Source organism: Zonotrichia leucophrys, chromosome 8 (genome assembly GCF_028769735.1).
Source record: "Zonotrichia leucophrys gambelii isolate GWCS_2022_RI chromosome 8, RI_Zleu_2.0, whole genome shotgun sequence".
NCBI classification, from domain to species: Eukaryota; Metazoa; Chordata; class Aves; order Passeriformes; family Passerellidae; genus Zonotrichia; species Zonotrichia leucophrys.
In genome coordinates this window covers 14,567,586-14,595,420 of record NC_088178.1, presented here as the reverse complement: position 1 = coordinate 14,595,420, position 27,835 = coordinate 14,567,586, and the positions used below count along the sequence as shown (strand labels likewise).

The 27,835-nt window shown below is 40.5% G+C and overlaps 1 protein-coding gene across 2 annotated transcripts in view; it reads right to left on the bottom strand.

Annotated features, from left to right (window-relative positions):
* The window catches only part of TGFBR3 (transforming growth factor beta receptor 3), a 113,940-nt gene that overhangs the window by 61,815 nt on the left and 24,290 nt on the right, over positions 1 to 27,835 (bottom strand). For both annotated transcript variants that reach the window (XM_064719943.1, XM_064719942.1), the window contains one exon: positions 2,945 to 3,129. In XM_064719943.1, the coding sequence (XP_064576013.1) occupies positions 2,945 to 3,129 (185 nt within the window). The remainder of the gene's footprint in view (positions 1 to 2,944; positions 3,130 to 27,835) is intronic.

Genomic DNA, 27,835 nt, shown 5'->3' with positions numbered 1-27,835 from the left:
CACTCCTATGCATTTCCAGTCTGTCTTTTGTCTTCTTTTCCCCAGTTTATAGGGAAGGACAAGCACTCAAATCTTACTAATCCTTACTGAAAAGCCTGCCTGCATCACCCCTGCCACACACCCTCCCCCTCATCAGCCACCCCTTAAATTTGCAAACGCTTGTTGTGTGTATATTCTACATGAGTGTCAAAGAGAGTTAAATTAATGCATACATATATGTTACATCTTTATGAGAACCATGATAACTGCTCAAGTATGTTTAATGCATGAACTCTCCAAGGGATTTGCTAGGGGAAGTTTACACTCCTCCCAGCAAGTAAGGAATGTGTAATTTAGCAGCATTCTAGCACAGTGCAGGTTAAAAACAAAACAACCCAACCTCCTCCCCCAAAGCAAGCCTTCACTTAAAGATTTTCAGAACTTGCGTTCCATATCATTAAAACTTCAGCCAACCTCTGAACAAATACATGATTTATTTAAACATGCTTTCAATGTTGCTAAATCTAAGTAATATGCTGTCAAACAAAACTACTGGTTTTATTCTGGAGTCTACTGGAAATACTACATGACAAACAGATCTCTACCTTTGCTATCAGCATTTGCAGGCAACAGGAAATACCTCAGCTGGTAAATCAAGCTCATGTAACTTAAGGTGATGGGTGCATTCTACTTTTAGACAAAGGGCCACTTGGAGTTGGTTTCTACAATAATGGAAAAGATAACATTTGCTCTGCTTTGTTCTCTGAGCCTGATCCTATAAGTAAAATCTGATCTTTCCAAGTTGTTTACACTCTTTTGCTCAACACTGTTGCCAGCAAACCTTGCTCCAGCTTCCTGTGCATTTTCAGAGCAGCCATCTCCAAGGGCCGTGACTGGAAATTGCTCAGGAAATGGGAGAAGGAGGCCACAGGTTTCAAATGCTGAGATGTATTCAGTGCCCTACACTTCAGTACACCCCAAAGCACACAGACAGGACAGCTTAGGGCAAACTGCTTTCTTAGCATAAGCACATCTGATGAGCCTCAAGCAGCCTCTTTCTGCTGGACAGCAAGTATTTTTACTCAAAGGCAGGTGTTGAATTGCAGCACTGTGTAACTCTGAGCAGGCAGCAGGGCACAGCCCTCACCCCCGTGCAGCGTGGCTGGCTCACGCTGTGTGCGCGCCAGGCCAGGCCGCACAAAGCTCCGCGTCACGGCCCAGAGGGAAATTTGGCCTTATGCAAATACACTTGAGTCATGCTGCTCTCTCGGGAGGTACAGGCTCCAGCTGCAGCCCATTCCATGCCTGCCCTGGGCACCCTTTAGTAACCAAGGAGTTACAAGTTCCCCCAGTACCACAGCCCCAGAGTGCAGGCACTCTTCTGCCCACTTTCAATAAAACTTGTGATTACCTTGTGAGATCTACTCACACCAAATTTGCCTTTGACTTAGCAATGGATTTAAAGTTTCCTGGGAGATGAGAGAAGCACTAAAAAATCTACAGCAGAATCACATAGAGCTATTTAGTTCTCATCAGAAACTATGCTCAAAAAATCCAAACAACCAACCCCAACCACCTCCCTAAGCAAACAACCCACAAAACCCAGAGAAAACCAAAAAGCCCAACAATTTGGGCTTCATGTCCAGAGAACTGATCATACCTACACGTTTTTCAATCTTTCACAGTGTACTTAACAGGCTGATCATCCAGTGCCTGGTATACTAATAAAGGTTATAAGAACATCAAAACAAAAAAAAATTCCCAAAACAAGTCCCCACACCACCACTACCCCCTCCAAATATAAAAATATCTGTTCCTCATTCACAGTCCCACCAAAAAAGCATAACTTTTGTATTCATCTCATTACAGTAGAAGATCTGACAATTTTGATTAATGGAAGCCAATAAGGTATCTATTGAAAAAACTGTAAGTAATTTTTCTCATCATAAACTAGACATTTAAGACCATAAATATACTGAAAATTAACACAACAGCTGAAGTTTCATGGATGCATACAATACACATTGAGCTGAAGTCACCACAAACCCAACAAGGCTGATACTGAAGTCAGTGGAAAGACTGATTCTAGCCAAGGGAATCTGCCTTCATTTTAATCACTAAGAAAGACTTCACTTGAAAGTTCTTTCAGCACAGATTTAGACCCTCTTTTCCAGAGTTTGTCCCTGTTAGATCATCATTTTTGTTCTCTCTTTACAAATTCTCTAATCGTGTACCCACACGGTGCTCCCACAGGACACAGTAGTAAGGATTTGTGTGTGTAATACTGTAAGAATATGAACTAAAAGGCTCAGCTGTCATGGCATGCAATGTTTTCTTTGCACTTTGGCACTCTGTTTTGATGTGTTTTGAGAGTAAACAACAGTATGGCACAACCTTACATCAAAAATTTTATTCTATTGTTGCTTTCAGAACAGCTGAAGTTTTTGCCAGTCCCTGCAAGTGCAGCACACATAAGTAATTAGACTACCACAGTCAGCAACACTTGCTTTCTGTATAGCAGTCCCCCCCCTCAGCGAAGCATTAAGGCTGTAAAAGAATCTAAACTTCAGTATTTGTTTATAGTGGTCATGGCAGGGTTCCAAAGGTATTCATGTTAATTTACAACACATTTAGGTAAACGATCTGCTTTTGAAGACAGCCAATTCTGCAAAGGCCTGTGGGAGATCTAAATCTGTTTCTTATTTCCTTTGCCCACCCCCTACCTTTTTTAAGTATACTTTGTGGTTGTGAAAGATAATGAAGAGGGTGGCTAGGTAGGGAAGCAGTTTATTCACATGACATGTAAAGTGTAGGTGGACAGTCTCCATGCAAATTGCACATGGCTCTTTGTGGTACTTTGGTGACAATTCAGAAATAACTTTATGCAGCAAATTAACATATAACAATCCCATTTGCAGACATACTTATCACCAGGGATCTGGAGAAAAACTAATTTCCCCTTTACCTCTCTTTCATGATGGCCAAGACCCTCCTTGGGGTTTCTGAGATTGAGGACGTGCACCTCTTGGGGCAGGCTCGTCGTGCCCCGGCTTGCACAGCCAGACAGGACTGTAAAGCTTTCCAACAAGGCATGGACTGGGTGCGAATTGTTAACAGGCGACAAGACACATTCCCTCTGAGGCACAGGACCTGCAGAGAAAGACACAGACACACATCACTGGGAGAAAAAAAAGCAATGCATTGTTTATACTTGTCAGATAATGATGATCCTTTTGTTCAGAAAATCCACAGGAACACAAGCAGAAGCTTTGTGCTCATTCTCCACAAAATTAAGACTTTTACTCCCATTGCATTTCTAAGTCGTCCTGAATATGCTAACTCATTGGTTCATTTCTCTCTGACAGTCTAAATTTTCAAGTATGAATTCCAAAACTTAAGGTTTTTTTTTTCTTTACCAGAGAGAAAAACAAAGAGAGGGGAATAAAGTCTAAAAAAACCCCATTTAACAAAACCAAAAATAAACAAAATAACAAAAAACAACCAACAATCCCAAAAAACCAAACAAAAAACCAAACAAAAAACCTCCCCCCACCACCCCTGACAGCGGTCAGGGGAATTGGTTTGTCTTAGATGTTTATGTCAAACACTTATCTGCAACTGTAAATGCCATCATGTGTATATAACAATGAAAACTTTCTATCAATCAGAAAGGTAATTATGTCAGGAAGGATTTGGGTGAGCTGGATTTGTTGCTTTTGAAGCAGTGCTGATTTATAGTGAACATCATTCAAATACACTGTACAAAACAGCCGGCATCTGTCACATGATAAAATGAAATGTTTGTTTACTGAGTCTATTTTGTGTCTGACAGCAATTATCTGCACTGATAACAGTTATCTAGTCCAAAACAGAGTGTACGCCCTTTCAAATAATCACCACAGCATGATGTAGTGCCATACTCTTATATAGTACGTGAGACCGTGTGATGTGATAGAGCAAGATAGCACAAAAGCAAAGCATACAGAGCAGTTTACATTTAAACTATATCCCAGGAAACTAAATCAAGACAAATATTTATGAAAAGCAGCCCTGCTTTTCCAAAATGGCTCAAGCCCACCCCTGACAGTAACAGATACATGTATGTTTTTGATTCAGAAGGTCGCAGGAGAACATAATTGATTTAACCCCTAATTTGCACCAAAGTCACTCAGATAAGAATTAGACTCACATGAACCAGTCAGTTCAGAAGCTGCCAGGCATAAAATAGAAATACAGGCAGAAGCATAGGTTTATTTCCAAATTGAGCACATCTGCAATTGAAGTAAAATGCTTCCTTTGAAGGAAGTTCAAAATAAAGAAAATCCTCAAATGATTAAATGGAACAGCTCTAGCTGGTTTTGTCAAGTCTAAAGCCAGCTATTGTCACACTAGAGATCATCTGACACTGGGGTACACTTGTGTTTAACTGTATTAGCACTGACCTACACTTCGCTGGTTAAAACCACGGTTCTTTCAAAATACAGCTTGCAGTTGGCCATTTACTTACAAGTCAGAGTCTGTCTTAAACCAGACTATCTAGAAAAAGCAAAGCCCTTGAGCACAGGGAGATTTCTGCAGTGCCTCAGGCCTCAAAGAGGCCGTTCCTGAAACCCACCAGTGCATAGCGCATATCCTATGAGCTCCCACAGAGCAGGAATATTTGTAAAGGAAATGCTCAAGGCATAAATTACGCATGCATGTGCTTGGGGTACAGAGGATAAACAAACTTTCTTCTCCTTAAATGAGGAGCTTAGCAGTAGCACTAACCAAGCAGCACTGACTTGAGGTTTTCTGGTTTTTATTTAGCTCCTTTTAAAGAATACACATACAAAATGTGACTGGTCCAAGCAGTGATATGATTCAGTTTAAGAAAAAAATTAATTAAAAAGTTGCCCTTTGTAGCAGCTGAAGAAATACTGAGGATTTGTAACAATAACAAAACCAGTAGAAAGGCTGCACTTTCCTGATGTACGAGAGCAGATCAGAGAGCCAGCTGCTAAATTAGCCGGGCCACTGATGTGTAAGTCCTACAGCACACCATGTTACACAACCTGCACAGAACGCTTCTCTAAGCTCCACAAGCATTTCTTGGGCCGGGAAGGAAAGAGCACCTGTTCATTGAATTGTTTCTTGTCACCCAGAATGGAATTCACGTTTAAGATGTTTCAGTCATAACACACACTCACCCACAAAGAACAAGGCACAGGACTGAACAAAACCAAAAATGGAGTTGCTGACAAAAATGTGCACTTAGCAAAGGTTGAGGAGAAAAAGCAAATACTTTCCTTGTGATTTTCTTGTGAACACCTATCCCCATGCAGGACATCTGCCAATCCTCCCCTCCAGCCTTTATCTGGTACTTACTCTGAACAAACTCAATACATTAGATAAAAGACATCTGGATTTTCCCCTCACATCCTACAAGGGGAAGATGATTGTGACTGTTTTGTTCAGGCTGTAACTGCCTCCTCTGCTGGCACCTCAAATGCACATTAAGAAATCCCTCTGTTCTGCTCAACATGCAAGATGGAAACAGTCCCGGAGGGAGCAGAAGTTCACATCCTGGATAACTGTGTGCAGCTGAGCTTATCTGCACAGGGACCGGCAGCATGAGGCATGCCTGCTCTGCCTGCACTCCACCCTGGCTGGACAGGGGCCAGATCTCCAGCAGAAATTCCCTCACCTCGCTGGCAGCGAGCCCACGTGCTGTGCCACTCCTGAGCAGGGCTTACTGGGGCAGGGCCACTCTGAGCAGCGCAGAGCATCTGCCTGCACACCCTGGCAGCCTGGGGACGTCCCCTCTGTCACATCTGTTTGGAGGGAAGGGGTGCACAAGGCTGCTCTAAGCCACTCAAGTCCAAGAAACCAATGTTTTGGGGGAATTACTGCATTTGATAGAACTGCTTTCAGATCAGACCAGCCTTGTAAGAGAAAGGGATATAGCCCTGGAATCTGAACCAATGACTGGACTACCGGAGGATGTTCCACTGCAATCAGACCACACATGCTGTGAGACTGCCCACATGCAAGGCATGCTGTGGGGGTAAATAACTGAGACGTTGCTCCAGCTGTCTAATTTTTGCCAAGTTTCACACAGGTGCCTCAGTAGGTGTGTCCTGGGCCCATACTGCTCTTCCCAGCAATTCAAGACTCTCACAATCACCGTTTCTCTTACAATGGCAATATCAAACCACAGTTCTCATGTACTGCTATTGGCATATCTGCCCAACCACTAACCTGGGTGTAGTGCCAGGCCCATATACATTGGCATGCCTGGAGCTAGCAGCAAGCGAAAGGAAAGTGAAAGGCAGCTCTTTCTGCCACCTTTTCTGCATTTATGATCTACTTTAGTCTTTTCTTATACTGCATGCACCACAGCAATGCTTGAGCTATTGGCTCAACATTCATAAACTGCATTTCTTTCCAGCCCTTCCTACTGCACCTGCAGATGTGCCCCACTCAAAGGTGGATGCTGCTACAAGGCACTGTCACTCCAGTGGGAGCAACAAGACCTCTCTTCTACCCAAATTAGCAACTTCTGACTCCCTCGCAGATCCTTCATCTTCCTTCCTATCACTTTTCTCTGACTAGAAAGCCAGCTACTTCTCTATGTAGTTTAAATCCTACAAAATGCATATTTACCACTCTGAAAAAAAAACCGAAACAAAGTTCTCCCTAGGATGCTACTAATCTGATTGTTTATCACCTCCACACCACCTACTTGAAAAGCCAACAGGAAACCACAGCCTCATCTACCTGGGCTTTACTGTCCCTCTGCCCTCCACAAACACCAGGATGAGGCTTTGCCAGTTTCCCACTCCAGCCTCACACCCTGTTCCTCACCTGCATCAGCAACACCAACATCCTGCCAAAATTCATTATCAATGTCCAATTAACACATCAAGATTGCCTTATCAGCTCTAAATATGTATAGATGTTCTCCCACATCTCCACTCCAATCAAAGCACCAAGGGTCAAAGATATCTTCCAGTTTATCCATCCTAGCACTGTCACAAGCCTTTGGTGCCTTCTCTGCTGAGAATTTAAGTGCGCACACACAGCCGTCCTTGGGTTTTGTTTAACTCTGGAGCATGTAACCACTTAATCTTGTTAGTGAATCCTGGCTCCTACCCCAATCAAATTTTAGTTGCTTAATGCCTTTAGAGGATGGAAAGCAGGTTAGGCAGTTTTATTTCTAAGAACCAATTATTAGGTATATGTTTTCCAATAAAATACTTATTTCAAATGTTTAGTGAATTCAGAATTCAAGAGAATTGTTGAGTATGGAATTATTTTTCACTTCCAATTAATATTTTAAAGGAAATCAGTGCAGACCCAACCTTGTTTGATAGTGTGTAGCTGTGTCCATCTGGAACATATTCAATCCAATTTCAACATTCTTGTTTCCCATATCTACATGCTACTAATGAGTAACATGTGTTCTGCTGTAAGAAGGTAGCAGAAATGAGAGTAAGACTAAGGGGGATAACACAACAACCCAAGACCAACTCATAACTGTGATTGATTTTACTCAAATAATAAAGGGTAACGTAGTTTCTGTTGCATTCCCATGGTGATTTCTGCAGCGCTGTCAGCTGAAAAGCATGAGCAGCTCTTGCAAATGACTTGAATCTGTGCTGGGGGCTCCACAGCACATTAGCATGGTTCCCATATGCCATAGCAGAGGGTACAAGCCACACCAAGGGGATAGAACACTCCTCAGAAAAAGGACAGCATTATTGTAATTGATTTTTGAATGAGAGAATGACAATAATCTAGTCATTATGTATAAACCCAGAATTCATCACTTTATGCTGAAAGGCACATTAATATGTGGAGGAGGCTAACTCAAGTAGAGATTTCAGTGTGCCCAAATGACAGACTTTCACAAAAGAGAAGGTTAATTTTAAGGGTATTCTCTTAAATCTCTCAGTGATAACGATGGCGAGAACAAACCTATGTTTGAATGACAACAGAGAGGGGAAATCATTTGAATCTTGAACTAAAAAGCTTCACAGAGCACTTGAGCAAGACTCAGCAATAACTTCTTCCCTTGATATTAACCACTCATTTCTCAAGTTAAAAGTGCATGGGCAAAGGACCACTGTTCTACATGGAGCAATTGTTACCACCTACACAACCTTCTTCTCATAAAGGGTTTCTCACTGAGGGAAGCATTTATACCAAAAAATATACACAAGAGTTGAGGCAAATAAGAATTTACAGAAGGAAGTGACAACTATCACTACCAGAGAAAATGTTAGTCACTACTACTTATTCAGTATGGGTGGCTGTCTAGCAGTAAATACTAAATTCCTTCCTGCACACCCCTTCACAGAAGACCACCTGGAAATCCAAATTCCAAGTAATTTCAATGTAGAGGATAATGGACAACCTCCACTATTAATATAAAAAACAGCTTTTATTAAAGATAACCGTGAAAAAACCAGTTTCACACTCACAAGCAAGCACTTGAACAAGACATGAACGCTCAGGAACAGTTCATTCTGGCAAGCAGCCTTGAGAGATGTAAAAGAGAAGATCGGGTGGTAGGAAATATTACACAGCTTTGTGTCGAGAGACAAGGACGTAGAGGAAACCTCAGTGATTCTGCTCACGAATAGGAGAGGCTCCTCCACAATGATCAGCAACCACAAGGAGCTGGGTTGTCCAAGACCACTCCTGGATTCCATCATTTTCCCCTCTGAGTCAGTGGGATTGCCATAAGGAAGATGCAGGGTACAGAATATCAGACCTTCATAGTGGCCAGGAGGAAGACTCAAGAAGATGACTGTCTAAAGCATTTTTTATTTGTATAAATCTACACATTTCCCTTCAGATCCTTAATTTTCAGGGAGTTCTTTTACTGTCACATCTAGTGCATATTTTTCACAGTGAAACTACTTTTGACTGAACTGCCATTGGAGCAAGGGTGAGAAGTTTAAAATTGCAGGGAGAAGATTCACAAACATGGACTAATTTTGGCTATTTTGAAAAAACAAACCAATCCAACCAACCAAAACACCCAAGATACCAGACTCCACAGGTATCTATTTGAATTCAATGATCTATAAAACTTCTACTGAGAAAAAATATATTCTAAATAAATATCCAGTACAGGTGGCAAGATTTGGTTGTAGGAGTTAAAAACATACAAGTTGTACTAACTAAAAACATGTGCTTTTGCAGAAATTCAGCAGAGGTTTCCTACTCCAGTGCATCGAGCTCACTAACCTCCAGCAACTCCACAACACTGTCCTTGAACCCTTCCCCTTTCTTCAAGAACAAAAAAAATTCTCTGGAACTATGCATTAACCTACATTCTTCACCTTGACACTGACATCTGGAGCTAATGCTACGTGCAATTAAACCCCTGCTCCATGTGTGTCTATCCCAACCATTATCCTCCAATTAATTCCTATTCCACTATTATCAACTCTGCCCAGACTTATTCCATGTATGGACCAAACTATTCAGACATTTCAACACATTAGATTACACTTAATCTCCCATGTCTTTTGATCCTGTATTTTCTGCAGTTTCTCTAGACATTTCTGTTATACATAGTAAAGTCTATCTAACATAATCTGCTGGCCCACTGGGAATCATTCAGATGACATGTCCCATACCTTTTTAGGTTGCTGTTTTGCTTGGTACAAACTCCTGATGCTGGCTTCTCCTTCTAAGCAAAATAATTTTTTATGCCTCTCTGGTGGATGTGCTGCAAAACATCCACTCCCATGGCTCCCAGCCACTGGTAGAAGCACAATGTTTATCTCTGTTTAGCAGAGATGATCTAATTTTGAGTGTTACCTGCATGGACCTCACAGCTTTTTTCCATGTAGAAAAACATTCAAATTACCTTTTTAAATCAGAAATTCCTTCTTTCACTTTTTGAAAAATAAGCTTATAGTGATCTTTTGTCCTCATAAGGACAAACAAATAACACTGATCCAAGTTTAATTGGAAAGGTTAACTCTCAAATAAAACTCAATCGCTGTAGTAATGTGCTGCTACTTAAAAAATATTAATTAAACCTAAACTATCCATTTAATGAAAAATTACAAATTATAAAGTCATACTCCTTTGTTATACAGCAAAACTCTATTTCAATACCTAAGCAAGCAAGGCCAAGATAGGCAACGTCCATCAGTTCAGCATCTTGTTTAACAAAAGAAACTCTAGGTGTCTTGTTTATACACATATTAAGCTAACTAAACAGAAAAGGCAATGAATGAAAAACCTGTTTGGTTTAACATCCGCTGAGCACAGTCTCAAGACATTGCTACCCATGAGGCATAATCTTAGAAAACAAACATCTGCACCTGGAAAACAAAGACGTCTTTCAAAAGCAGATGTACTCTACCACAGAGCTACATTTCATGTAACCTCTGCTGTACTTGGTTCTGACCAAAAGTACTGTCAGAGCCCTACCTTCTCTCGAGGTTTGCAGCAAAACACTGCTTACAGGAACTCTTCCTAGTATTTTTCCATGCCTGAATGTGCAAACTCATCCACATATGCTCTTACTCTCTCTTCCCATTCCTTCTCCCAAGCCAATATTTCGAAAACATTTCCACTAACATAAGAGCGTCTTTTTAATACTCATAAACAGAACAGCATGTATGCATTGACTCTCATTTAAACACATCCAGAAAGCACAATTTTTGGTTTCCATGCCAAAGAACTGAAAACAAAGTAGTTCACCAATGTTTCAAAAAGGATTGTTGAGTTTTTCCCTTTGTTATCCTCAAGTAGTAGAGAAAAAACCCAAGTTTCAAGCAATTAGTCAAAAAATCAAATGCAGATTATTCTCTTGCACTAATCTTCCATCCCATGAAGCACCCATACTTTTTTAAACTGGTCAATGTTAGACTGAGGGCTTCCCTGCATCCCAGGCATGGCTGTATTTCAGAAATGCCTGACTCAAATCACAAACTTTTAACAAGACTGTAAAAGATACAAAAATTATTCAGATAACAAGCAATACCTAAAAATGCAAAGAAACATTGTGCCTTAACAGAAGAAGCACATTTAGCATTCAATTTTCATCACTGTTAATGGATAAAGCTGTCTTCAGCAAAGTGATATTACAAAGAGGAAGAAATAAGCAGACACAAACTATTTCTAACATTCCCTGTTCATTATTCCCTAAAACATTTAAACTTCATGTTATAAAAGTCTATTTTCCCTAGAGATAGCCCATAAATCGTCTCAGATTTACCTCTCTTGACCACAGAAAGATAGGAAATTGCATGGAAACAATGAATGGAAGTGCACTTTTTATCAGAAAACAACAGGAAGCATTCTGCTTGGTTTACATGAGAGCTCTGTATTGAGGCCAAAAGGGGGGAAAACTGTATAAAAATTTAATGCCTGCTTAGAGCAAAAAACTCTAAACCAGGTTTCAAAACCATTTTATTTTTAATAAATCAGTACTGGAACTTGTCAAACCACCCTACCCACACTATTGGTTTTACTGTATTCCTAAAATTGGGTAAATTAAAGATGACAGAGAAGAAAATCACAGATTTCATAAAATCAGTTTCAGGAGGCAAAGAGAGAAAACCATACTTACTTTCATGACCAGCCATACAAGAATTCATCAAAGAGCAGGCACAAAAGCACACATGTAAACTTCAGCAATCTGTGCTTATCTAAGGAAACAAGTCTTCTGAGTCTCTCACAGCAAAATGTTACCTACTTAAATTGCAAATATATACTTCAGTTCTTTGCATACTCATGGGTGTGCTTCAAAGTGCTGATACTAGTACTAATGATTTTCAAACCAATACAACAAGTGTTGGATTCCCATCTCAGGCAGTATCAATAGTATAGATGAAGGTACCAAAATATACAGTAATAGTAGGACTATAAAATGCATACACTAGACTGGGGGGCAAGGGTAAGATTTCTGGCTAGATGGATTTTGTTGATTGTTTTGGTGTTTTTTTCAGCTTTTCTTAATCATATTGATTAAAAATATCCCAAGACAACTTTTCAGAATTGCAAGTAGCTGTCACATGCTTGATCCGTACTGACCTTCATTTGGAACTCCATATGCAGCCATCTTTTGCTCAAAAATATAGTGTCCAAGGGACATTGGTTATCCAAGGGGAACTACTATGCAATGAAGAGTTTATCTTATCTGGTGACTAATGAGAGCAACCTCAACAAGATCAGGAGAGATTTAGAGGTCTCTTGTGTTTACTGGTTCAGGGGCATCCCAACGACAGAGCTGTGAGCAACTCTTGCAGTTGTGAAAATTTTCCAATTGCTTTTACTGAATCTATTAAACACTTCACAAGCATTCCTAAACAATTACAGTATCACACAATTCTACAAACCATTAACAGATTTTCCTTTAATTCATAACATTAGTATTATTTTTGATAGGCTATCCAAGCTTCAAAGTAAAAGCATAGCCAAAGTTTTCCTTTTATTTAATTTCTTTCATCTGGCCCAAGCTTCTTCCTTTTCTTCACACAGACACACTGAACTTACAGGAGTTCTGGTTGTACCCCTTTTTCTACCACCTCTATGAGCTCCTTTCCTTCTCAGTAGTTGGTTTCTATCCAATTCAAGCCCCGTTATTCCATTTAACCATTCCTACCTAGTCCCCTAAGCTTCATCAACACTTGGCATTCACTACACCTGCATACAAAGGGCTCTTCTTTCAATAGGATGTCTTGCTTTTATCTGTCAATTCAATTACCAGCAAATCAGATTTTGGTCTTCAGAGAGAAAACAAATTCTGGATGCTGGTGCATATGGATGCATGCACATCTGGAGAGTTAAGAGAGAAGTGATTTCCTTTCAAAAATATCTTTTTGACAGCCACAGAAATGCAGAGTACCAGATGGTACAGCTGTCAGCACAACAGCAACTTCCTGCAATCATCTTCTGCTTTAACTTTGTCACTGGGCCCAGGGCTGCATGGGAGCCTTGCCATTTGTGACTAGCTCACCAGAAGAACAGGCTAGCAGTCACTGCCTCTAATCCTTGGCCACTGAAGCGCTTGGATTCTGCTTGCAACACCAGGCACTCAGTGAAAAGCAGCTGGAGAGAGCTTTTTCGTCTGGGGTTTGGTTTTCCCTCCCCTCAGTTCTGCCTGTCAGAAACTGACATATAGGTGCTTCACTCAAGCATGAAACTTTATAAGCCTTCCCTTTGCTAATCTCAGTTTGCACGTCAGAAGCATCAGTCCATACTAAAAAAGGGAACATCTGCTCAGTGCTGTGTGTCAGAGGATCTGATAAACACCGCTGCTGGACAGAGTGCTGGAACGAGAGCAGCAGCACTGGAACACGTGATCCGCACGCTGCCAGCCACACCAGGCCAGGCTGGGGCTGCTTTTCCAGCTCCTCAGCTGCAAAGGGATTGAAAATCCTCATCAGTGGACAGTACCTTTCATAAAATAAAGAAACCTGGCTTTGCTACTCAGGCTTTCAGCTGCAAGCAGTTGGCCACCACTTGCTTCAGTCCCATCAAATGCAGTGGGGATCTCAGAAGCAGCAAAAGCCAAAAGGAAGGAGAAAAACTTGGGAAAGATGGCTCCATAACTGAAAGTAAACCAGCTTTTTCCTAATCACAAATAACAAGATTACAAGTTCAATTGAAGGCTGAATTCCTGTAACTGACTCTTTAAGGATGAGTTCATTATCACTATATGTCTCACTGAACAAACCTTGAAAACTGATCCTGATCAAGTGCTCAAGCAAGACAAAACCTCCCTCCACAAAACACTTAAAAGCTTCAGTCTTGTCTTGAAAAACACAAAAAGAGATGCTTTAAAAAAACCAATAAAGAAAAAGGCAAAAACTACTGTACTGTTCCACAGTCCCCACTCAGTTAGCCAAATGCTTCTTGCCCTTGGCTGCAGAATTGGTAAGGAAATCAATCCTGGAATATGCCCTGCTACAGGTTCTCTTTTCAGACTTCTGAATATTTATTATCTAGTTTGGTTTTAAGTAGGAAAGACTCAGTGCTCAACATTTGTCAAGGTTCTAAAGAAGACTAGGAAACACCATGTTGGCCCCATGCTGTTGAGGAATGCCTCAAGCCAAGGCAGGTGTGGGCACTGTGACTTCATGCCTGGATATTGTTTGAAGCTTGCTCAGGAGCACCAGCCCAGCTGCAGGACAGGCCCCAGGCCCTGGTGGCTGCTTGGCAGGTGACAAATGCTGTGCCTGGCACCCAGGGCACAGCTCTCAGCTTCACACAGACCGGGGGCCACATCATCTGGGTGGAGATGGACCCAAGTGAACATGTCTGTGGGATGGCAGGTTTGACAGAGCTATACATACACAGTTATTGCTACAGGTAATGAAAAACCAGTAAAACCTAGCACTGCAGGTTTATAAGACAGGATGAATCATCCAGCATCTAACCACAGCCAAACCCAGGGCGCCTCAGTCTCTCCACTTTTCTTCTTCCCACCAACACTTTCCAGCTATCTTATGCCTCTTTTGATGCTGATCAAACCTGCCTTCCACAGGAGCTGATTCAACTCACTAACATGACAGGAAAGTAACTCAGCAATAAAGAGACTAAGCAGGTTTCTGTTGGCTTTGGTGGCTTTGAGAGCAGCAAGAAAGGTCTGGGGAGTACCTAGGCTGGCTGTCACCACAGCCAGTGGAAAAACCTGCACCCCTGTCCCTACTGTGGGCAGCAGGGAGCCTTCAGACTTGATTGTGCTTGTGAAACCTCACTGACTGAACGTGAAAAGACCTTCCTAGAAAGAGATAATACTGTTGATTTTGGAAAATGTGCTGACTATAAGCACAATAGTGACACAAACTACCACTTTCAAAAGCTCCTCATGCATTTTCACTTTGAATAAATATTTCCATGGTGGAGAACACAAATAGTCACAGCTTAACAACTGCTCTGATTATCAAGAAGACTTCATGCAATACCTCACTACACTCTATGGATGTACATATTTTTTGTGTAAGTATTTATGTATACTCATACATGTTCTCCATAGCTACCTCATCTAAATGCTGACAAAATACTCAGAGGAAGTGAGATCAATCAAACTTTAGTCATATAAAGGTATTTGTTTCACTTTTGAAGAGCGTGTAAGAGACTGGCTTTTTTTAACTTAAAAGCCTTTCCTGAAGGAATTCCATTTAATTTCCTCAGCACTACTAATCTCACCATTTACAATGACAGGACATAGCAGTCCTGACACATGGTCTCTTAAAATTGCTTCCCTAATCAGTGTTCATGTAAGCCCACTCTTAACACCTCATATGAAATGCAAAACTGGAACTACTCCCTTTGTAAGGGGTAACCACATTGCACTTCTGCACTCCCCTTGCTTTCTCATCTCTACTTCCTGTGTTCAACTCCTGGAAACTGCATTTACAGCTGCACTGCAAAGATCACCTCAGATGTGGCAGTATTAGACCTGATGTGGGAGAAGTCTGAACTGGTTTAATAATTTATTAAGTGCCTACAATGTTACTTCAATTCATTTCCATATTTAGGACCTCCAATCATAAACAGATAAATCTATGGGGTTTAACCATAAAAAGGCTTAATAAATAAATTAAAATAAACATTTTCTCATCAGTTTTGTCCACAGGTTTGTTTGCTGGGCAACATATCTGTCCATATCAAGTGCATGTTTTTGCTCATCTTTTGCTGCTAATTCTATAAAACTGTCAATATTCAGACAAGCAAATAAAGAGATCTTCTCTTCAAGTCAGCCACTTTTGGCTTATAGCTGTGAAAAGCAGAAACCATCTTTGTTTTTTCATCCCCAAACTGGAAGAAATTGATCTTTGCTCTCTCAATAAGGCTGACTCATCAGGATGAGTGGAATACAAGCACAGAGATGAAGTGGCCTCAGAAATCCCTATTTTGAACATCTACACAAAAAGATTGAAAAAACAATACCTGAATTTTAACAAGCTCAGTGCTTACACCACATTCTAAACAAAACCTGTTTTCAAAGTGTGATGTTACATCTTAAACTCAGGTGTTACTGTAATACTGACATGTGAAAAACAACCAACCCACCTTCCACTGGACCACAGGCCATTACACCACAGCTCAGGGTTGCCATCATCACAGCAAAGTTATCCCAAAGTAAGATTACTTAAACCAGAAATTCCAGGTGCATAAACCTAGACAAATATTTTTCAAGGTATTTTCAAGAAGTTAAGGATCTGAGACTTTTGAAATGCTTGGCCCCAGTTTCCTAAAAACAAAACCATAATTTAAAGTGCAACTTAGCACTTAAGACAAATGGTTTGCACTAACATGGCTCCATTGCTACATTTTCCCCTTTTATAACCTGTTAACATTATTACCACTAATTTATAGGGCAAAAGAAATTCAGCAGCTGAAAAAATGAGCTTGTCCTTTGGCAAATAATTTGGTGGCTTTTAAATGAGACTTCAAATTAACCCTTTTTAGCTAACACAGCAGGTTCTCTTTGAATGTTTTACATGAAAAGCACCACTTAAAGTTTGTTCACATCTTCCTTGAAAAAAAATAAATAAAGGCATATTGCAAAACACACTTAATGGAGGAGAAACTGATGGTGGGAGTATGTAATCAAACAGCATGTGGCCAGAATGCCACAGTACAGCATATGCTCCATGCCCTGCCTGATCTTCCACCCCTCTGAACCCAGCAGTCCAGCCCTGAAACACAGAGTAACACCCATACATGGGAAACAACAGTGTCACAGACTTAAATGGAATTTAGATCTCAGAATTATATAAGGAAAATTGGGACTGGAAAGATTATTTTGTATCAATTGACAGGAAAATGGATGCAAGCTCCCTCCTCCTGGAATCACAGCTCGATAGAATGGTTTAGGGTAGAAAGGACCTTAAAGGTCATCTAGTTCCAACACCCCTGCCATGGGTAGACACATCTCCCACTACTCCAGATTGCTCAAAGCCCCATCCAACCAGGCCTTGAAACCTGCCAGGGAGAGGGCATCCACAACTTCCCTGGGCAACCTGTTCCAGTATGTCACCACCCTCACACTAAACAATGTCCTCCATATATCTGACCTAAACTTCTTCTCTTTCAGTTTGAACCCCTTACACCTTGTTCTGTCACTATACTTCCTGAATGAAGAGTCCCTCTCTGCCTTTCTTGTAGACCCCCTTCAGATACTCTCAGGCCTCCATGCAACCTTCCCTTCTCCAGGCTGAACAACCCCAGTTTTTCTCAGCTTTTCTTCCAGACGGAAGGTGTTCCGGTCCCCTTATCAACTATGTGCCCTCCTCTGGACCCGCTGACATCTCCAGCCAGTCAGTGCCCCTCTGGGTGGCATTGATTCCCTCCAGCGTGCCAGCTCAGTGCCATCAGGGAAGTGGCTGAGGGTGCTCTTTCCAGGCACTGCATCCTACCAGTCCTTCCCCAGCTGAAGGCAGCCAAAGGCACTTACAGGTAAGGAGGAAGTCCTTATGCCTCCTCCTTCCTGCCATCCCCCACGTACCTGTGATAACCATGAACACATACAACACAGACTGGATATCAGAAATTACATTATTTCCTTCCTTCTCTTCACAGCCTTTGCTTTCTACTCTTGCTTTTCACAGTTTCCCATTTCTTTTCTCAGTCAAACCTCATCTTCCTTCCTTCAGTCTCTACAGGAAAAGTGACCACAAACTTACTGGTTCACAGCACTATCTTGAATATGCATCACGGTGTACAAGAGCACTTTTACTAGTCTTTGTTTCCTGTCTTTTTTCATTAGAACCTCTCTGGGGTTGCATCACTTGGGCCTTTGCAATCTGTTCTGCTTGACTCACCAAGCATCCAAGCTTGACTATTCCTATCTGTATAAACACTGTGTGTTACCAGGTCATCACAGCAGAAGTCCATGTTGCAGGAAGATAAAACACAACATGCTTGTTAAACACACAGGTGTTATAAGTTTGATCAGATACTATTCAGTGTGCAACCACAGTGACACCCAGCCCTGTGAACCTTGTATGGAGACAACTATAGGTGCATGAAAAAGAGAAGTATATGCACCAAAAAAGTTTATAAACACAGGAGTGTTGGTCTCAAAAGCATGAAAGAGCATTACCACCAGAAAACTACGCAGATTTTTTAAGTGACAGTTTGCTGTTTTGGGTTTGTTTTTTTTTTTTTTTTCATCTTGCTTTAATTAAATACTACCTGTGTTTGTGGTGAGCTTTTCAATAAAAAGTTACTTTCCTGGTAGGCATCCTGTAGCCTTCAAATCAAGAAACTTTTGTCTTTTAGGGGTTATTCTTTCAACCTAAAATTGAATATCAGGCCCCTTGTGCAACAGCATTCCAAAAGAAACCTATAAGCAGTAATGCAACATTAAAGAACGGTTTTTTTTTTTTTTTTATGTTAGACATTATTTACAAGTTAAAATGCATTTTATACTTACCCAGTTTTTAATTAAAAGATAATTTGGGGGTTATGTGAGCATTTCAATATTTCTTACCCACTTCTAAACTGGTAGGTTCTGTGGGAATTCTTTTTAAACCTTGGGTTTAGGTAGTCTGCTCTATTAAAATAAAGAAAGTCTAAAGAGCATTACCCATACAAAGAGCTGAAGGTCACTATCCAACTGTGCTCATTATCTCATTATGTGGTCTAATTCAGTAATGTGTTTTCTTCCTGGATGTGATAATTAGCTTTGTGTTTCTTTGTTTCTAACAAAAACGCGGAGATACTGGAATCTTTTAAGGAAACAGTGAATCATTTTGGAAGGCTGTGTGCAATAAGAGTCAAAGTTACAACCTTTCCTAGTTCTTACAATTTCATGGCCTCCACTTCCCAAAGCAATCTGCTCTTGGACCCCTGCTTTTAGGAAAACAGCTCCTAAAAAAGTACAAGTACCAATAAACTGAAATTTTCTGGTGAGAAACATCTCAATATACACATTCAGAAAATGAAAATTCATTCTAAATAAGCTACAAAATCCACAGAGAGACTAGGTGTTTCCCTTCCCATAGAGGATTGAAATCATAGTAATATACTCACAGCTTAATCAAGTTAGGGCCAGTATGTACACTGTAACACAGCCAAGTCCTGAAATCATTACCTTAAACCCAGCACACATGCTGAAGACTTTAGCAGCACACACTGCCTTCAACTCCCATTGAAATCTGTAGATTCTTGCAGGGATGTTGGGGTTTTATTATCTCACAGGGTCAAGCTCTTAGTCCTTAATCAGGCAAGAATCCAGATGAGGTCCATGGGAGATTTGCCAGAGAAAGGACTAAATGGAGAGTGAGAAAGGATGACTCTAAACAAGTTGGGAGCAGATCTTTATACAGAGCAGAGCTTGCATATTGTGTGCCTGATTCATAGGCAGTAATTTAGCTCACGCAGATGGCAGCCACATGTGAAAAGATTTGGCTGTATATATCCTCTACTTGCACCTCATCCTCACCAAAAAGAAAAGGGCCCATCAGCAGACAGGCATTATTTCCATTATTTAAAATGTAAATTTTGACAGAGTAAGTCCAGTAAACAAGATTTTCAAAACTGTTGAAGTAACATAAATGGATATATATTTAATTGTAAAATAAAACACTAACTAGTATCCCTGAGGTATCCCTTTTCTGCCCACCAGAAATAAAACAAACCCCACACCAAACCAAAATCATTCTCATGAAAAAGTAAAACTGCTCACTTAGGAAAGGTCTCTCAAAAGGCCATCTGCAACATCAGAGCTCTGAAATGAATCACTCACTAATGCATCTCTTTCCGTTCCCCCTGAGGTAAAGTTCTGTTTAAGGAGTTTCTTACTAAATGCCACCACTCACTCATCTCCTGGCTATCTGGGCAACAACTGATACTTCCCTCACTACAGCCTTTCCTCCCTGCCAGAACACCAAACAATTTTCTTCTCCTTGATTTGCTTTTGCTCATTTCTTCCCTTATTAATAAGCACATGCCCATTGTGTTATCCTACAGGATTTCTCCCCATATAGTTCTACAAGGGCAACTGAAGAAACACAGGGATGTAGTTCTACAAGAGTTAACCAATTTCACATTTCCTTAATGCACTGCCCAGCTGCTTGTTAGCTGTAACCAGAAGGAGCACGCACATTGGCAGTTAACTGCTAAATGCATTTTCAAAACTAATAAGAAGCTGAAAACAATTCAAGCTCTGGACATGAGTACAGCGTATTCTCCCAGGCGAGCAGCAGATATAAAAGGAAAACTGAGATGGCCTCCATATGAAAACACAATGGCTCTTCTCCTCAAATAATCTTTTACTGACTTTTTTTTTTTAAGGGAAGCTGGGGAAAGGATTTTTAACAGGAAATAAGTCATTTGTGCCCAATGCTAACACAGCCTTTATAAGGCATGCATCGTAGTATCATTGCTGCAGAGGAAAAAGTCTCAGAGAGCCTCAAAGCCGATTCAGGTTTCACAAAAATATAAAATGTTCACACGCACATCTGAAGTACTTCCCTTTCAGAGACCCCACAGGTGTAGAAATCCATCTCTCTGTATGGCAAAGGTTCAACTCCCATTTAAGGGCTTACACATGAGCATGAGCCTCCTTGACACCACAGGGAACACATGGGGGGCCCGAGAGCTGGCAATGGAGCACAAGTCCTTGTCTTCTCCAGGACAGCAAAATGCCTGCTGCTCCTTCTTCAACAAGCAAACAAACAAGGCTTCAGGGAAAAAAATGCAGGTACATTCTGTAAAAACTAACCAGAAAACACTAACTAAATGTAAAAGTGCAAGACCGCAGAAGCTTTCTTAGCCCCTAACATAACTGTAAGCAGAGACCTCAATGAGTAGGATGGTTTTTTGCTTCCTACAAAAAGAACAACCAACACCCCAGCCCTACATATGGGGTAAGCAGTGAGAAACCTTTCAGTGAGCCTTTCAAAGTGACTCAGCAACACTTAGCACTATTTGTTTTCAAGTACAATCAGTAAAGGATAGTGTTACTCAGAAAACAGTCACAATATACTGGAATTTACTAGATGCAAAATAACTTTGCAGTGCAGTCAGCAGTCTAAGGGGCCTCATGCAGGATTTGCAAGCTTTCAAACAGTCCCTCAGAAAGGTGGGGGAATGAGTAATCTCTCTTCCTGCTAAACATTCAAAGTACACATAAAAGATATCATTGAGTCAGCACTCGGTGGTGGCAATTCATCTGGTTTGCTGCAATTTTTGACAGCCTGGAAGTAGCCATTGCTGTGCATCTTACATGCCTTTTTTTTTTAATTACTACTATTATTTTTTTTAGAAGAAAATACCATGTAAGCAACCCATTTCAGCATATTTTAACTAGGAGGTAATATCAGGTTTTGATTTTGGGGAAAAAAAAGAGCTAGGGACTGAAAAAACTTAGATGTCCAACAAAATACAAACAAAAAACGGAGCAGACAAACTAATGCAGGGCCCAGTTAAACTATATGGTTGGGTACATTTTAACAAGGTCAAATGGTTCAGGCTTTCACTTGCTTACATTGTAGCATAACACACTGACTGTGAAGAGTTCCAGCTCAAGAGTCTACGGGAGGACGGTTGCCTCTCATTTACTGAACAGTCTTCATAGGAGAAGCATAGAAGTTTCAACATTGCATAGTGCAGCAGCACATTTCCTTTTTGTAAGGTATTGCATATCACTGTGGGAAACTAGCTGGCAAACGCTTGTTATGGGTAGAGTTACATAAGTTACATGAACAAAAAAAGTGCTTCTGTCAGCTTTTTCATGTACTTTTGGGTAAGGATGTACAGCTGTGCCAGTAAACCAAATGGTTTTGTTGCTGTATATTCCAATTCTGACAGGTTGTTTCACATTGTGGTTGTGTCCAACTGTGCCACCAGGTGAGGCACAGATCAAGTTAGTTAAAATACTTGAACACTACTTCAATGCTCTCCTTCTATAAGAGGAAACTCATTTTTGACCTAATACAAACAATCTGCTGCAAAAAAGGGAGGCTCCACTACCCCGCCACACACTTCCAAGGGTCCCTTATTTGCTCTAGCAATCATGATGGTTCAGAGAAAACCAGCCACTTCTAGGACTTCAAAAGCTCTCATGTAAGCACACAGGAGCCCAGTTGAAACTTGTTCTTCCCATCAGTGGACCAGTAGTTTAAATTCATTGAATGGAATGGAAGTTAACAGCCATGCTTTCACTAATACCTCATGAGATGTGTGGTAATTTAGTGGCCATCCAACACAGAAGCAGGCTTAACCTCACACTGCAAGGCAAGTCACTTGGCGAGTGTATCCTGCTTTAGAAAAGCTACCACCCCCTACTGAGCACCTGAAGCACGGTATCAGCCTTTTCTAATTGCACACAGACAGCTGGCTAACCAACAGCCCCACTCCCTCCCCGAGCACAGCACAGGCCTGACTCAGGACCAGAGAGAGCCCGGGCAGAGCAGTTCCACAGTCCCACCACTCACAGCCCTACCAGCAGTGCCACAAGTCTGCCTGGAAAAGAACCAAGTTCTTGCTGAGGACAAACAACCTTTTCTCTGGATAACAAGGCTACAATAACAACTTGAATATATTCAGAAATATAGCACAGAAGTGTACTCTCATCTACTGTTTTTTACTTGTGCTTACTATTAACCATTAACAGTTGAGTTAACCCCTTTGGACAGTTCACTGCAGCTTTCATTCACTGTAAATGCAGAGAGACCCCCTATGTCACCCACTGCACACTGTTCAGCCATTGTATGAAAAAATATGTTTATCTTTAAAGCTTCCAATGCAACTCCACTGTTGTATTTGAATGTTCTTTGAGATCATCCAGGATATTACAAAGATCCTTGTTTAAAAAGTCTCTTCCAGCTGTTCTATGTGCATATTAGGAACATTGCAAATGCATCAAATACTCATTAGGGATGAGATCATCCTAGCAAAAAAAACCATACTAATGCACATCTTGGATACAAACAATTACAGTGAGATATTGAGCACGGGAGGAAGAACATAGCTCCAAGTAAAGAGGGGAGCAGAGAGCATCACACCCATTGCAGGGTCCCACCAAAAAGGAGCAATAGCATGATTTCCCTTTGCTGGCACAACAGCCCTTGCACAGCAGGTTCTCAGTAAATCTCCAACTCCACCAGAAAGGACTTAGTTAACAAACTAGCACAGAGGACCTAACAAGAAGCTGCTTTGAAGAAAAAGCAAACAAACCCATGTGTCGCCAATGGAGAAGGCAGGCCAAAAGTCTTCAGACCAGAACACGAGTTTTGTTATCACTTCAGGACATGACCCTCAGGATTAAACCCATTAAGAAAGAGGACATGTGCTACACCATCTTCAAATTTCTGCCATTAAGTCCTCCTAGAAACATAATGCTATACAGCTGTATCAGGATCAGACACCTACTGACTGGTTTAGAATGGGATTAAAGGGAAGAAGACACAGCAATTCTGCAGAAAGTGATGGTCTCAACATGAACCTGTTATGTCTGCAGCACTTGCAGCCCTCCAAGCAGCAAACTGAATCCTCAAAAAAGCATTCCAGCAAGAGATGGCACCAGGGAGCACAGGGACACCAGTATACTGCTGCCTCCTCCCAAAAAATTTAAGGAAAGCAACTGGAACAAGATGACAACACAGGTATCAAAAGTGAATCAACTTCATTAGTTCAGTCAACTAGTACCAAAAATGTTGATTGCTCCAATTAAATTACTTCAGTCCACTAAGCCAAAAAAGCACTGATTCATTGCTCAAAAATCCTCCTGGGTAAATCCTGATTTCACTCCACTTTTCCTTTGAGCAATCTTGTCAAATCATAGTCAGTTACATGAATGCTTGACCTATAAAACCATCTCAAGTGCATTATTATTTCTCTGGAGAAAGAGGGAAGATACATTTTAGGACTCTTCAAGGCAGGAAAAAAACCCAAGGAGTTCTTTGTTAGCAACTTTTACTTGAAATGTTTTTGACAATATTTTTGGTTAATCCTTTAACATAGTGCTTGTGCAATTTTGAAACAAACAGAACAATAAGCTGGTTTGGTTTTCTCCATATACAAGAAGATTTTAACAACACTATTAAGCATTTCAATACTCAGAACTGTTTCATTAGAATTCTTTTCTCCTGAATCACATCAATAAAGTTGAAGCTCCTTCTAGTATTTATAAGAGCTGACTTATAGGCTTCTTGCTGCAAACATACTTTTGAGATCCAGTAAATGTATCAGAGACCTAGAATTGAAGAACTTTATATTTTTTAAACTGCTTTATTCAAAATCAACCATCACACAGTCTTAAACATTATTTTATCTTGGGCATGAAATTGCTGAAAATACCTCTAGCTTTGCTAATTTCAAAGAAGAAAAAAGATTTCAAGAGACACAAGTAATAAAACCAGATCTTTTTTAGGGTTGCTTTTATTTTTCTGTTACTGGCATAAAGCATTCCTTATTCTGACATTTCAGTTACTTTTTTTTTTCTTTTTCACAGGAGGCACTACAGAAGCATTTGTCAAATATTACAATTAAGACAATTGCAATCTTCAGAAAAACCTCAGAGACCTTCCTTACTTGAGCTCTCTTACTTCCATCTGTGATGGTAAATGTCATCACAGAGATCAAGCATCAGCACTGGAGAATGAAAATGAAGCCAGTGAACAATATGGCCATGAGCACTATTTTAGCAAGAAAAATAACTACTACTGGCCTACTTCCAAAAAGCAATTGAGAGAAGTAATTTCCAAAGTAATCTCTCAACAGTTTTCTTGCCAATTTATTCAAATACCTATTACTTTTTCAGCTTGAAGGTGAAAATACTCCACAGAAAAATTAATTACTGCTTTGAACTCATTAGTGCCATAAAAGAGAATTTTGCCAGACTGACACAACATTTCAAAGCAGAAGATACAGAAATCTGGCCACTTTTACAAATTATATAGTTATTATATAGTCCAAAGGAAAAATCTACCCTAATGCAAGAAACTGGAGCCACACATTAACTTGTATCATGTTGCTCAAACCCTGCATGGGATTTATTGTAGTTTTACCTGCTGTTTCAAGTTGTCTCCCAATTATGCAAGAAGAGAGTCGTATTTCACCTGAAAATCATTTTTGGTACAGTCTCAGATTTCCCACTTCCTTGATTTGGTATGAGTGACTCTACTTCCTGCAAATATAGTGATTTTTAATTTTTTTTTCTTTTTTAATAAGAATAGTGGGTAGAATAAAATAAGTAACTCCATGAGTTAAGACACTTCTCAGAACATGATACTTTATCTATGGCTTGCCAAAACATAAACCACCTTGATCCTTATCAGAGATCACAACAAACCTCTGCAGTTCAGCATCCATGAGTCTAAAAACAAGCAAAATTGGCAAATAGTCTGGCAGTATCTTTAGTAAAACTTTTGCTATTTTCATACCTCCAAAAAGGGCACAGGGAGGTTTTGAACAATTACGGAGATCCCAGCAGTTTGCAACAATGTCAACCGTGTGAATTTAAAGTGAATTTAAAGTGATTACATTGGCTCTTCAAACAGGCCTGCAGGGAAGATGCCAGGGTTGAACACATCCGTTTTACATATCAAGTGACCAAGACTGAGAGATGAAATAACAAGTGGGGAGATCACAGAGACAGTCACAAATCCAGATGCAAGCTTTTCACATTTCAGCCAAAAGCAGAGGCTCACAGATGAGCCCCGTGCACCTAACAGAGCTATGGCCATCGGGCACGGGGGCTGCGCAAGGAGCACAGCCCCAGCTGCTGCTCCAGCCTCCCCGTGCTCTCCTTCAGGAGCCCCTGCAGGAAGGAACTGCTCTGCCAGCCCAGAACCCGCCCCACCCTCTCCCAGGGGTCCTTCAGACCCAGACATTTACACTCGGTCACCACAGAGGACGGACACACACACATCACTCACAGGGGCGGCTGGGCCTGGCTGTACCGAGAGCGCACATCACTCCATGGGCAGGGCAACGCTGCACCCCGTGCTCACACACAGCAGCACCTGTCCGCCCACGCTCTTTATGCTGCCCGTCCAGCTTTCATGCTACAGAGCAGATGCTTCCCTGGAGTAACCAAAATGCCCATTTAGACTAAACACACACACACACCCCCAATGTATAAAATGTGTGACCCCTGCTTTTAAAATTCTTCATCTTCTACATATTTCCTTAAAGCAACCCCAAATTTGCAAACTGAACTGTGCTAAACTACTTCAGTAATAGCTACAAATAACCTTTTCACCTTTATCCACTTTCATACAATTCCTGAAGCCTAGAAGTCTAAAGAATCACCAAGGCATTATGATGCTAAGTGTCCCTCCTTGATTTTTTACATATTCAAGAAAGGCACACATTCTTGTGATGGAAAAAATTCATTTTGACATAGTAGCTAGAATCAAAATAACTAGGAGCATCTCTAGTAGGACATACTTATTACTGCTCTATTTAAATTAAAAGTATAAATAAAAAAAAAATTTAGTTATTCCAAAATAGATTGCATCCATCATCCTTTCCAGACTCAAGGCAGATCTGGTGATCAAGGAAATGAAGAAAAACTAAAGAGGAAAATGAGCAAAAATAACTATAAAAATAAATTCTTCACCCACTCTTGGCTTCAAGTGTTAAGGAAAAGATAACAGAAAAACCCAGCACCAAAACACCAAACCTGCTTCAGATGAATGCAAACTTTTTGCTGAAGAGATAAAACAGCAACAAACCTTACGTACATTTCCATTGCCCACCCCCAAACTCCTTTATTTGTTACATCTTCACTGCACTACTTCAATAATCAGAGTAATGACATTTTCAGTTTAGTTATTTCTATCCCTGACAGGTAAAATCCCTTTTTTATTAAATGCCTATTAGTAAGTCTCACAGTGTGGAAGCTGCCAAAAAAAGGAACAATAGCTCCATCCAAGAAGAAAAGCACACTGTGCTTAAAGCAGCTGCACTTCATGGCATTAGTAAAAACCTTTGCTTTTGTCACCTGGGGTCAAAACTTATCCTTGGTGAAATTCCATTGACTTAAAATAAGTTCACACCAAAGAGGAATCCAACTCAGTGCCTTCAGGTAATGAAACATGGTACAGTCTTTGTGCTAAATATATTTTTTTTCACTCCAAATTCATCTCTCCTGTGACTTACAGCCTAAGGGACTTCAGTTCTTTTTAGCATTAGCTACAGAGGATTAAATTATTTCTTTTTCTTGAAAAGGCATATATCTGGTCCCTATATTTTCTCTACACTATAACATCACCAGCAGTAAAATAATGGCATTGAATCATACAAGCATGCTTCAGTGGAAGGAGCTTATAAAAGAAACAGATTTGCAGAAATTCAATACAATTTTAATGTGAAAATAGCAATTGTTTTTCTAATAGCAGATGCTTCATTTCTTGGTGACACACCCCAGGACCACATTGGGAATGCTGGGTGTGGGGTTCTACAGCATGTGAAGTCTAATCTTTAGTTAAATAAATGTCTTTTTCACTTTTTTATTAATTAAAGGGATCTTGTTATTTATAAGACAAATGACAGAGGGAAAAGCTAAGAAAGAGTTAACAAGGGCCTGCAATACAGAAAGGATATTAAAAGATCTACAAGCAAAACCTCAAATCCCAATTCCCTTCAGAAAACAAAAGAATTATTTTTAGCAAAGTATTTATAAAATAATTATGTGGAGCTTAGAACTTGTTAAAGACAAGTTTCTCTTAAAAAAAAAAGGAAAACTTGAATAAATTCCTTTACAAAGATACGGATTAATGCCATCCCCATTCTGTGCCATAAAATTTTCCTCAAAACTACTTTTGATCAGTGGAGTACCTCCCTCCAGAGAGCCTCAGTAACACCATTTGCCTGCACCTACACAGTTCCAGCACTGCATTATGGGCTGCAGATTTCTTAGGGCTCCTTTGGCATCACCAGA